We start from the raw sequence: 14,027 nt of genomic DNA, 5'->3' as shown, positions 1-14,027 counted from the left end.
CTTAGGGTGAGTAATCAAAAAGATGGACTGGACTGTTTTATGAAAACAAAAATGTTTTAATTTAATATTGTTCTTAAGACTTATCTTGCTTAATCTTGACTGTGAAGTCTGTCTATAGTTTGAGAATATTTAAAATTGTAAACTCCAAAATGGGGAAACTGTCACCTCTTGGGTTTGCAGAAAAAGTTCAGATTATAATTGTTTCTGGCAGGTTCATGTGTACAGAATTTTCTCCCACAGAACAAAGAGTAACACATTCTTCTCTAAAGAATACTGGCAATTACACCATAGTTAGTGTATGCTACAGTTTGCTACTAAGTACTAATAAAAGACATTGAACTTAATTAAACATTATCACAGCTTCAAAGGATTTATAGCTCAAAAGAATCTCAACAAAAAAAAAAACCTAGTCCATATCTTCATTTCACAGATGAGGAAACTAAGGTCTAGTGAAGTCAAGTGACTTGTCTAAACCACAAAGACACTAAGTAGAAAAGTTGAGATTTACATATTTAGCCAATCCCTGAATTCACTAGTCTTTCCCTTCTCCTCTATCACTCTATTTTTCTCTCTTACCATTCTTAAATGGGACCATTCTGATAGCTCCTTGGTCCAATATCATTACAGTTTAATCATGTAGCACAAGTTGTTCATTTCTCACTCACTCACAGCTACAAAAAGAGCTGGTCATACTCTTGATTTTACCATCATACAAAACTGCAATGTTTCTGAATTCTGAAATTCCCTTATCTGTTTCATTGTTTTCATTCATTTCATTCATTCATTGTTTCCTTCCACCTTGCAACCCCAAACTCTGCTCTTCGTCCTCACTATGACCTCCAAACCCTCTATCCTTTACTTCTTTCTTTTCCAGGCTACCACCCCTGCACAGGCTACATTTTTTCCCCATTTCCATTTTGACATTCTGGAGAACCAAATCCATAGTACACGGTCCTCTCCTCTCAAGTCCCTTTCCACCTTATAGTATCATCAATCTGGCCTCACCCACCCTTAGACTTGAATTACTTTCACCATCATTGCCTTTGCTCCTACTGCTGTTGAACAAAAGTGAAGAAAATTATAAAACTATGCTACATAGGTCCACAACAAATCTGTTACATAATCTCAATTGGACCTAACTTTCACCAGGCAGACACCTCCCTGACTCACCATCCCACTCACCACAGCAAGGTTTTCTAAACCTTTTCCTCTCTCCTCAAACCTCCCATGGTTCCCTCTTCCCAACCTGAGCTGAGAAACTTCTCTCGTATTTCACTGAAAAAATTGAGATCATTTGCTGATAGCTTTTTCGTCTCCCCTCCTCAACCAACAGGTGCCTTCACCCTCATCTCACCTGAGGTGGCTACTCTTATCCTTGCCTCCAAGGTAAAACCCTTTTATTCACAAGTGACCCCATTCCATCCCTTCTTCTCTTAAGACTGCCCTATCATTACCAATCTCATTTATCTTCAATCTTTTCCTGTTTACTGGCTGCTTTCCTACTGCCTACAAACATGCCTCTTTCCCTTCCCTTGATCCATCCTTCTCAATGAGCTACTGTCCCTTCCAACTCCTTCCTTTTGTGGCCAAACTCACTGAGAAGGTTGTTTATAACAGGTGCCTCCACTTGTTCTGCTCTCACTCTCTTCTTTACAGTTTGGCTTCTGACCTCATCATTTAGCTGAAACAACTTTCTCCAAACTTACTAACGATCTCTTAACAGCCAAATCTGACGGCTTTTTCTCAGTTTTCATCCTTCTTGACCTTTCTGCAGCCTTTAACACTATCAAATACCCTCTTTTCCTTGATATTCTCTCCTCTCTGGGCTTGGGACATTATTCTGACTATGAGCTTCTTGAGATCAGGGACTGCCTTTTGCTTTTCTTTTATTCTTAACACTTAGCACAGCGCCTAGAACAAAGTAAGTGCTTAATAAATGTTTACTGACTGACTCCGAAAGAATACTGAATTATACTTAACTAGGTGACATACATCAGGTAACATGTCAGAATGCATACCTGTTAATGAGTTTCATTAATAAAAGGACAAAACATTATACATTATCTGTGTTCATTCTATGTTTTTATTCATAGTTCAGGAACTCACCTACTTTACACTATACAAACACCACTAAAAAGTATCTTATTACTGAGTATGTAAGAGGCAGACTGGAACAGGAGGAACTCCAGCTTTGGCATTAGAAGACATAGGTTCCAATTCTAGCCTGCCACCAACTTGGGTAAGACAGTTCCTTTCTCTAGGCCTCTACGTTCTCACCTACAAAATGATGGGGTTGAAACAGATGAGCTATAATGTCCTTTCCAACTCTACACTGTATGATTCCCTAAAATAAGTCAAATAAATCAATCTCACATACATACCTCTCTCGACTTAAAATTACAGTGGCTTTAAAAAGGTAATATGAATGAACAATGATAAAGGACTAAATGAGAATAAACTGCTTACATTCAAATATGGGGACATGATAACACATGTCCCCTTTGAACCCTATCATCACCAGAGTTCAGACAGGAAGTCCAATTAGACAAGGCCTGAGAGGGGTTCTGTTTTGTCTTGATGACATTAAGAAAAGAATAGAAAGAAAGGTAAAGAGGAATACACTGGGGAGAAGGAGAAAGGAAGGTTAGGGAAAATTATCTCACATAATTAGGGTATACAAGTAGACATCTAGACAAACAAGGAGAAGGAAGTAAGGAAAACAGCTAACACTTGAACCTTACTCTCTTGAATTGCTCAAAAGAAGAAAGAATACATACTTACATGCAACCGTACAATCACATACAGATGGCACAGAAATACATTTTACGCAATAGATGAACAGGAGAGAAAAGAGAGAAGGTGGGAGGGAGGTTTAGAAGGAGGGCAGATGAAGGGGAACAATTACTACTAAGCAAAACAAATTCTAAGGGATGTATAAAAATACTGACAGTTCTTTCTGAAGTAGCAAAGAATGGGAATTTGAGGGGATGCACATAAACTGCAGAATAGTTGAACAAGTTATGATATACATAAATGTGATGGAATAGTAGCGTTGAACTCTTATCAGCATAATAAGATTTAATGATGAAAAATGTTACCCATTTCCAGCTAACAGCGAAAGGATACAAATGCAGAATGAGAATTTTTTTTTTTTTTGGTGTTATGGCCAATGTGGAAATCTGTTTTGATTGACTCTATGTGTTTGTAATGAGTTTTGTTTTTCTTGTGTGCTCAATTGGGGGATGGGGGTGAAGTTGGTGTAGGAAAGTAAAGGGCATATCTTAGCAAATTAAAACAAAGAAATTTTTTAAACAAAAAAAAATTACAATGGCTTTGTTTCAGATGAAAATTTAATATCCAGAAATACAAAGTTAGTGAAGCATAGTTTAAGGTTGATTTTTAAAGTTGAATTAATGCAAATCTTTTTTTCCAATTTTTTAACGTTTTTATTTAAAGTTTTGAGTTCCAAATCCAATTCCTCCCTCCCTCCTTCCTTGCCCTCCCTTCTCCCTGAGACAGTAAGCAATCGGATATGTTATATGTGTGCAATTATGTAAAACATTTCCATATCAGTCAAATTAATAAACATCTTAAATAAAACCTTTCCATTGTTGTTCAAATAAAAATTTAAAGAAAACATTATTTAGCTGTATGCGCATTTTCATCCCTTGAAGTAAACAAGGTGTCTGTGATACTAATGTGTATAGCAATAAGAAATGAAACCATTGTGCTTACAGAAGTCCCAAAGGAAAGTCTTTTCAATATATATGATTTATTTCCACTTCTGGGTTATTACACAATTAAAATTTTAAGTTTTAAGGTACTAAACTTTGATGTTACTACTCAGTAGTGGGAATACACTGTTCTGATTGTAATACAAAGTTACAAAACTAGTGAGTACATGTGGGACCTTAAACAAAAAATACTGTATTCCATAGAATAACTTAAATGTTTACAATATTTGCTCTTCTAAAATATAGGATTACCCACATCAATGAAAACATAGGTACAATGAAGTATTATATAACACATCCTGACTAACATACAGACACTGTCTTTCTTCATCACAATGAGACAATAAGTTTAATACTTATTATTCAGTTTTAAAAAACAAGATATTAATTGTATGACCTTAGATCACAAATAGATCTTAGAGCTATAAGTTACCATATTTTATTCTTAACACCTAGCCACTGTCAATTTATGTACACAACAGACTTTGAAATTAAGTTTTAACATCTACTCACACCCAATTCTCTCACCCAGAAATACCCTCTATCCCTACAATCTACTTCTGATCTACACTCTCTATAGTGGAAATATCAAGAGACAAGGAGTTTAATTTATGGAAACAAAAGTATGTCCATATCAATACAGTTATTACTTTAACTGCCAATATCACTACATCCCAAAATAACTAACTTCTCCTAAATAGGGTGCGTATGAGGTACTTAAAAAATAAAAACAGGGGATATGCCTTTTCCCCCCAAAGCTGACATTTCACTAAGGGATAAATGCTATCCAATCATTCACAAAGAAACAGTCAATGTCATTTCTTTAACAGGAATGAATAAATGCATCTTTATGGACTGCAAAAAGAGGATTTTTTTGAAGGTTTTATTTGACCCACCTTCTTACAAAGGAAATACAACCCTAGTTCATTCAGCATTCTACTAACAAAGCCCCTATTAGTCATCATTTTTGCTTATAGTACAATAACTTATGTTTGTATATTTTATTTAGTATGAATACAAATTCATAATGTAAATAACCAGCAACAACAGCTGTAATCTAAATTGATGGAATGAGTACTTACACTAAAAAAAGGTTATATCTTCTGCAGCAGTTTTTAAAATTTATATTATACATGCGGCATATATATTCCTTATTTGTCTGAGTAGTTGGTTGATTAAAATATCTCACTGCCCAAATCATGCTGACAATTGTAACTTACATGAGCAAGGTCTGACATCCCAAAAGATTACAAAACATGACCAAGAAAAAATGCAACTATGACCCATCAACCAATGGGACAGAAACAATATATAAACTCTCCTTAGCAGTGTGACTATACCCCTCATTTGATACTTGGCATGTGCTGTCTGGTATTATTAGTTACTCTACAAGTCTTACCTCTTTAACTAAACTCTAAGCTCCGTGAGAAGAGAAATCAAGATTTTTAAAGATATGCAAGTGTTGTTACCAGATTATTAAATGACTTATCCTAAATCCTGGAGCTGTTACTTTATGGCAATTTCAAAAAAGGGAAAAAAAGGCAGAAAAATGCCACAAATATCTCAAAGGGCATTCTCTCATTGATCAGATCATGGTTCTAGTTCATATATTCTCCTCAGGGTCTTTTTGTTTTTTTTTAATAGCATAAACTTACCATATATATGAAAAGAGGCACAATGCTCTGCAATGCTCCCATATATTGTCCAAGTGCTAAGTTAAATCTTTCAATATAGAGTTCTGGAGGGCTGGCCTGCAGGAAGCAATAAAAAAAACGTGATCTTTTGTTCTGGCCCAAATAGTGAATAAAAACCTAAGGGAAAAAGGAATATGGTTAATAGCTACAAGTCATGGTTAATACCATGACTTGAAAAGTAAGAAATCCAAAATGATACCATAACTGATACTTGTATGAAGTGAAACTTGGGTCTTAAATATTAAACAAAGATCAGAACTCTCTCTACTACTAAATATGACTGTGATAAGATCTATAGTTTGGTTGAGAGACCTTAAACACACACACACAAAACATTAAAAAGCTCATTAAAAAGTCTCACCTCTTCCTAGTTGAAGACATATATTAATATTTAGATAAAAAGTTCAAAGTTATTACTAAATTGTATAACTAACTTCAACAATTCATTTTGCCCAATGCAGAGCAGAAAGTCAAAATGTGAAGAAGTTTGGAAGACTTCATGTAATATGAAATTCCAAGTCATAAACCTACCCTTTAAAAAAACACTAATACCACCTTAAATTTTACATTTTCCTTAAATAGAAACTAAATGTTTTTATATACAATTTCATACAGTTCTCTAAGAAGCCAGGACGTTCTTATCACCCCTGACACCAGTTGTACAACTTTGTTACAAAAGTACTTCACCTGAGTCTCTATGTCATTATCTCTGTAAGAAGGGAAAAAAATCTTTTTACGTCCTTCCCTACTTCAGTGGGTTACTCTGAAGAAATGGCCTGAGTCATAATTTTATAAAGAAACAAACAGCAAGTGGTTAAGTAACTTCTCCAACAACACCAAGCACAGCAGCACCAAGCTGATGTTACCTGACTTAAGGGCTCACTTTCCTCATTAGATCATTCAACCACAAAATACTCACACAAAGTGAGATCAGTTGTATAAAGTAGAAAATATAACATTTTCTTCTTTGGATCAAAGAACACAAGTCTTGTTTTTGTCTTCATATCTCCTACAGAAAGAAGTCTGACACTACTTAAAGTAATAAGAAAATATGTAACAGCTCATATTTATGTAACATCTTAAGACTGTGCAAAGCACTTCTCAAAATTATCTCATTTAATTCCCCTAACAATGCCAAGAAGCAGGTGCTTTTATGTCTCTTTTACAGATGAGGAAATGAGGTTCAAAGAGAATACAAGGCTTGGACATAGTCACACAGCTATCTGAAATGGTATTCAAACCCAAGTCTTTCTTACTCCAAATCAACCTGCAACACCACACTTTCTCTGCAGGAATTAACTGGTTGGAATCCTGTCTCCTTCACTTATTAATTGTATGAAATGGGCCAAGGCATATCCTTTGTACTACCTGACTCACAAAAAAGCTGTAAGAAAGTGAGAACATATATAAAAGCACTTTTAGAGGTGTAAAGTACTAAACAAATAAGATAAATTTTATTTAAGTAAAATTTCCTTTTACATTAACAAAAATTAGTGCAACCAGAATAAAAAAAGTAAATATTAAGGAAAAAAATTTTTGCATAAAAATTTCATAAGCATCTGATGGAAGAACATGAACGTACAAGACAAAAAGCCATTCCTCAGTGGATAAATGATCAAAGGATATGAAGAAATCACTCTCAAAAGAAGAATATAAGATTGTAACATAAGATTATTACAAAACACTAATAGGAGGAATACAAATTAAAATAACTCTAAGGTTTTATCTTATTTCCAGAAAATTAGCAAAAATGCTAAGAAATAAGAGTCTAAGTTGAAAAGGTTACTGAAAGATACGGACATGAATATCCTGTTAGTGCAAATTCATCCAACTATTCTAGAAATCATTTGGGAATTATACCAAGAAAGTGACTAAAATGTCCCAGAAATCCTACTCCTAGACAAATATACTCTGAACAAGTCAAACTTAAGCCTAATGGACGATAAAATATTCACACAATCACTTCTTGTAGTAGCAAAGAACTAAAAACAAAATAGATGCTATCAACGGAAACTAAACAAATCGTGGTGAATTGTAAATGTGAAGGAATATTCCTGTCATAAGGAACAACGAAAGTGAAAACTTATATGAACTGAAATAAAGTGAAGTAAACAAAACCAGGAAAACTAAATACGGAAAGAACAACAATTAAAATAGAAATCAAACACTCTGTAATGATAATAAAACTTGAACCCTCTACTTTGCAAATTAGAGGATTACAGATGTGGAACACCGCACATGCTCAGAACTATTTGTTAGTTCTGCTGAACTGCTTTTTTGTTTCCTCTTCTTTATTCCTTATTATTATTTGGGTGGGGAAAAGATATATAAAACACAAAATAAAGGTGACATAAAAACAAAATATAATAAAAGGAAATAAAATTTGCTTGCTACTATTTTAAAAAAATAAGTACTATTAAACAGAACAGCATATATTGAGTTCATATACTGAAACTGGAAAAAAAAAATATTAACAACTTCTACTAAGACCATTTAGGAATCTCCAAAAAACTGCATGAACATAACAGTCTTCCAACACTAAGTGAAGGAGCTTAAGAAGTGATGATTGAAGTTAATACAAACACATTTTTGTTTCAGCATCTACAAAACATAAAAAATAGCTAAAATGACCTTTGAAATCCTTTCCCATGATAACATTCTATAATTCTAAAAAGTACCTAAGGCCCAGCTCCCTGACACATACATACATGCATGCATGCACGCATACATATACACATACACACACACTCCATCATATTAAATAAATGATCAAGACTCCCAAAGAGAAACAATAGTAAGCTCTTCCATCCAACATAAGTCTGCACAAGAAGAAAGCAACAATAATTATTAATAATATAATTAATAAAATTATTAATACTACTACATTTATATAGTGCCTACTACATACCAAGCACTGTACTAAGCGCTTTACAAATATGACCTCACTTGATTCTTTAGAAAAATCCTATGAGGTAGAAGCTGTTATTTTCTTCATTTTATAGATGAGGGAACTGAGTTAAAGAGAGGTTAAGTGACATGCGCAAGGGTCACAGAACTAGTTAAGTGTCTGACATTAAATTTGAACTCAGGTCTTTGTGATTCCAAGCCCAAGGCTCTATCCACTGAGCCACCCTAAGCTAGCTCAGGAAGCCTGAGAAAGGTCCTGCAAGAGGCATCAGCATCACTTGTAAGGATAGGAGCAAACAAGGCCTGATTACCACAACTAAAAGGGTTAAGGGAGGCAGAGGGACTAGATGATTGGGATCTGACCTTGGCCCCAAATCTCAAACCAAAAACTGAGGCATCTTTTGCCTCTTTTTATATCCCAGGGTTTTAGCACATAAGCTTTTCGCTTACAACCATGAATCACGTGTACCTTGCAGAAGAGAGCATAATCTTAAATACAAACACAAGAATAAACACAAACCAAGAAGGGCAACAGCATCTGAGCAATCAAAAGGGACTACAAGTGGATAAGCTATTTACATAAGGGGAGAAGAGACAAGTATACCTTTAGAACTTGGCATTTCTGCGTAAAAGAGGTACTTAATAAAGACAAACACAAGGCCTAGAGGAAGTTTTCATTTGTTTTAATGGTTTTAAGACAAAAGAAAAGGAAGGGAAAAAAGACACTAGAGAAGAAACAAGGAAGATAGAAGGGAAACCTGCTAGTCCATATAAATGGAGTGCATGAGAAGAGCGTACAAACAAAGGAGGGTTGAACATATACAAAGTTTGTGTAGAAATACAATAAATTCAACAGAGAAATAGGTAGGAAGAGGGAGAAAGAAAGGGGGTAATTTAAGAGGGAGGATAGTAAGGAAGTGAATAGCCCCAAGAAAAACAAACGTTTAATTTTGAAGCAAGGATCATAAAAGGGAATTTTTTTTTAAAGAAAGAAAATACAAGAATCAATAGGCAGTATTAACTAGGGAATGGCTACACAAATCATGGAATATTACTGGGCTGTACAAGAATGGAAATATCTACATGAACTGATGCAGAGTAAAGTAAGCAGAGCCAATAAAATAATGTACTGTACACAGTAACTACAAAACTATAAATCGAAACGATTCATCAAAAAATCAAAAGTAAACACAACAAAATTATACACCTCAACCTACCCCTTTGTCAAGTGGGGAATAGATGCTACACGATGCACATTTTCAGACTTTTTTGATGTATTTATTAGTTGTGTTGACTTTTTCTCCCTTTCTAAAAAAAAAAAAATACTATTTGTCATATGGGATGGTTGGGGGAGAGAGGTTACATGGGATATTATAGTGATATAAAATATAAACATAAATTAAATTAAAATAAATATTTATATAAAATATAAATTAAAACTTATCTTAAAAAAAAAAAAAACCTGTGGGCAAGCTCTGAACTAAATGAACAGAGGAGGAACAGTGGAATAGGAGCACATCAGTTTAGAAATTACCTGTGCTGATCACACTATTTTTGTTTATTACCTTCTTCAAAAACAGAACACAAGGGCAACAGGGAAAACATATTAGGGGAAATTCACAGTCACAGTCATGAATATGAATGGGATAAACTCAATGATAAAATATAAGAAGATAGTAGAATGGATAAGAAAGCAGAATCTAACAATATATGTTGTTTATAATAAATACATTGGAAACAAAGACTGAATTAAAATGACAAGTTAGAGTATATTTTATTGTGCTTCAGATGAAATCAAAATAATAATCATGATCTCAGACAAGGAATAAAAATGAACATAGTTAAAAGATAAACAACAAAATTACATTATGCTTAAATATACCAGAGAGAATTAAATAATATCAACATTTAATATACAGGCACCAAACAGTACAGGATCTAAGTATACGAGAGAAAATTTAATTGAATTACATGGAGAAATAGAAAAACCCTAAGAATTGGGGACCTCAATGATCCCCTTTCAGACTTGGAAAAAACTAACAAAAAATAAGACAGAAGTTAAAGATCTGAATAAAATTCTAATAGTACAGACACAGTAGATCTTGGATAATCACTAAATAGGAATAGAAAGGACTATCCACATTCATCAGTTATGAAAGACACATTTATAAAAATGACGTGCTAGGGCACTGAAACTTCAAACAAATTAAGAAAAGTTGAAATATTAAACACATACTTTACTGATTACAAAATAATTCTCTTAAGAATTCAAAATTAAATGGGAGACTAAATAATTTAATCTTAAAGACCGGTGATTCAAAAAACAAATCATTTAATAAAAATTTATTAAGTGTCTACTATGTACCAGGCATTGTGTTAACCACTGTGGACATGAGAAAAGGTAAAAGACAGCCCCTGACTTCACAATAATAGGGGAGACAACATGAAAACAAATATATGCAAACAAGCTATATATAGGATAAATAGAAAACAATTAACAGAGGGAAGGCAATAGAATTAAAAGGGGTTGAGAAAATCTTCCTGTAAAAGACAGGATTTTAGTTGGGACTTAAAAGAAGCCAGGAAGGCAGTAGGAGGTATTGAGAAGGATCAGCCAGGGAAAATGCCCAGAGCCAAGAGATGTAGTGTCTTGTTTGTGGAACAGTCAAGAGACAGTGTCACTGGATCAAAGTACACATGGAGGGGAGTAAGATATGACAAGACTAGAAAGACAGAAGGTGGCTAGAGAGAAAAGAGTATCAAGGAGAAAGGAATGATCAGCAGAATCAAAGGCTACGGAGAGGTAAAAAAGAATGAGGATTGAGAAAAGGACATGGGATTTGACAACTAAGAGGTCATCAGTAATTTTGAAGAAAGAAGTTTTGGTGGAATGATAAAAGTTGAAAGCTGCAATGTAGGAGCACCTATTGCAGACCTTTTTCGAAGAGTAGCTATAAAAGGAAGAAGAGATATAGGATGATAATGGAAATCGAAGGATCAAGTGAAGGATTTTTCAGGATGGGGGGAAACATGAATATTTGGAGACAATAGGAAATGAGCCAATTAACAAAGAGAAACAGAAAATAAGTGATAAGAGTGGGGATAACAGAGGGGACAGATAGAATGGGATCACTTGAGCAGGTAGAGAGGTTAGCCTTGGGAAGGTATAAAACCACCTCATCATATGAGACATGGGTGAAGGTATCTGAGTGATAGAAGGTAAGGAAGAAAGGAAGAGCTCACAGTGAATGGCCTTTATTTTTTCTATAAAATAGGAGGGAAGGTTATCAGCTGAGAGGGTTGGGGGAAAAGGAGCCATGGGAGGTTTGAGAAGGGATTAAACGGTTTGGAAGAGCTATGGAGAGTGGGATAGTGAGTTCATAAAGCAGGTATAGAAGTACTGACTAGTAGCAGTGAGAGCCCAGTTAAGATTATGTAACAAAAATTTGTAGTAGACCCAGATAGAAAGGTTGCGCAATTTTCTCTCCTTTACTCATAATTCATGCATTATTTCATCAAAACAAATAACAAAGGAAACAAAAAAAGAATTGGGGGGATGTGAGTTTTAAGGGTCACATTTATTATCTCTAAACAGTTTCATAACAAAAGAGAAAGGCCCAATCAGTGAACTGAGCATAGAAATTTTTTTAAATGGAAAAAGCAACAAATTAACACAAAAAAAAATCAAAACAAAATTACCAACAAGAAATCATTAAAAATAAAAGTGAGGTGGAATTTTTTTAGTGAAATAAAAAAACTGTTACCTAACCTGATGATAAAAAAGAAAACTAATTTCCAATGTGAACAAGAGGAGAATTCTCAACAAATAAAGAGAAAAGGCAATCATAAACTATTTTTCGAATTATATGCTAACAAAACATATCTATGAAATGGAAGAACATTTACAAAAATACAAAATACCCAGATTATCAGAAATAAAAACAGACAATCTATTAGCCTACTGTCAGAAAAAGAAAATGAACAAGCCATAAATGAACTCTCAAAGAAAAAATCTGGAACCAGATAGATTCACCAATGAATTATATCAAATCTTCAAAGAACAATTCTAATATTACACAAATTGTTTGCCAAAACAGAGCAAAAAGAAAATCATAACAAATTGCTTTTGACACAAATATGATCTTGACAAGTTAATAATAGACAAAGCAGAAGAAAAGTATAGAATCTAAAGAACAGCAACACAAAAACATTAAATAAAATATTAACAAAGAGGCTAAAACAATGTATTTTAAAGATTATATGCTGTAACCAAGTTACATTTATACCCAAGAATTCAGGGTTAGTTCACGATTAGGGAATGTGTGTGTGTGTGTGTGTGTGCGTGCGTGCGCATGCGCATGTGTACATATATATGCATGTTATATAACATGCTATAATATGCTATGTTAATTTCTAAAAAATAGGTAGTTTTCATACACCACTTTAAACTTTGCAAAGCACTTTTACGTATGTTAACTCACTTGATCCTTATAATAAACCTGGGAGATAAGTGCTATTATTATCCCCATTTTACAGATGAGGAAACTGAGGCAGACAGCGATAAAGTGACTTGCCCAAGGTCACACAGCTAGTAAGTGTCTGAGGCTGGATTTGAACTCACGTCTTCCTGACTCAAGGTCCAGCACTCTATCCACTGTGCCACCTAGCTGTCTAAAAAATAATAAAAACCACATGATTATATAATTAAAGGCAGAAAACGCTTTTGATAAAACACCCATTTCTGTTAAAAAAAAATTTTTAAATTATAGGAATAAATGGACCCTTAACAAAGTAAATTATATCGAGGTAAAAGCTTTTCCAATAAGATGAACCACAACAAAATAAAGTTCAATCCACTACTATAATTTGATGCAGTTCTAGAAATACAAGCTATAATAACAAAAAAAGAAAAAGAATTTTGGGGAATAAACAAAGGCAGAAGAAAAAAATATCAATTTTTACAGATGATAATAGTTTAACTTTGGAGCACTAGAGATTCAACTAAAAATTAATAGCAACAATTCCTAATGTCAGAAAAGTAGCATATAAAATAAATCCACCAAATCTCCAATCTTTCTGTATATTACCAACAAAACCCAGTAGCAAGAGACAGAAAGAAAAGTTCCATTTTAAACAAATGCAGAATGTGCAAAATATCTGCGAATCCATCTACCAAGACACACACAGGATTTGTATTAATATAACTATAAAACACTCTTTGCAAAAATAAACACATGTAAATAATCAGAGCAATATTAACTGCTCATGCCTGATTGGGCTTTACCAATATAATAAAAATGATATTACCTAAATTAATTTGTAAATTTACTGCCATGCCATTAAAAATACCATTATAAAACTAGAAAAAATAGCAATTTGGAGTCAAGCCAAGAAGCACTGATTAAGCATTTACTATGTGCCTGGCACTGTTAGGCACTGGTTATTACATGTAAAGATAAAAATAGTTTCTCTCCTCAATGAACTCACAGTCTAATGGGGGAGACAATATGCAAACAACTATATACATAGAAGATATATATAAGATAAATTGGTAGTAATCTTAAAAGAAAGGCACTAGTATTAAGAAGGATCAATAAAGGCCTTTTGCAGCCAGTGAAAATGGATGGAGTGGGAAGGCCAGTATCCCAGGGTCATCAAGTACATAGAAGGGAATAAGCTCTATCTTGCTGCT

The 14,027-nt window shown here is 33.9% G+C and overlaps 1 protein-coding gene across 2 annotated transcripts in view; it reads right to left on the bottom strand.

Moving 5' to 3' along the window:
• CACUL1 (CDK2 associated cullin domain 1) overlaps nucleotides 1–14,027 on the bottom strand; it is an 83,371-nt gene that overhangs the window by 27,743 nt on the left and 41,601 nt on the right. For both annotated transcript variants that reach the window (XM_027851557.1, XM_027851558.1), the window contains exon 4: nucleotides 5,390–5,485. In XM_027851557.1, the coding sequence (XP_027707358.1) occupies nucleotides 5,390–5,485 (96 nt within the window). The remainder of the gene's footprint in view (nucleotides 1–5,389; nucleotides 5,486–14,027) is intronic.

This window comes from Vombatus ursinus, unplaced genomic scaffold (assembly GCF_900497805.2).
Source record: "Vombatus ursinus unplaced genomic scaffold, bare-nosed wombat genome assembly UNPS02009205.1, whole genome shotgun sequence".
Classification (NCBI taxonomy): domain Eukaryota; kingdom Metazoa; phylum Chordata; class Mammalia; order Diprotodontia; family Vombatidae; genus Vombatus; species Vombatus ursinus.
This window is presented reverse-complemented; position numbering and strand designations above follow the sequence as displayed.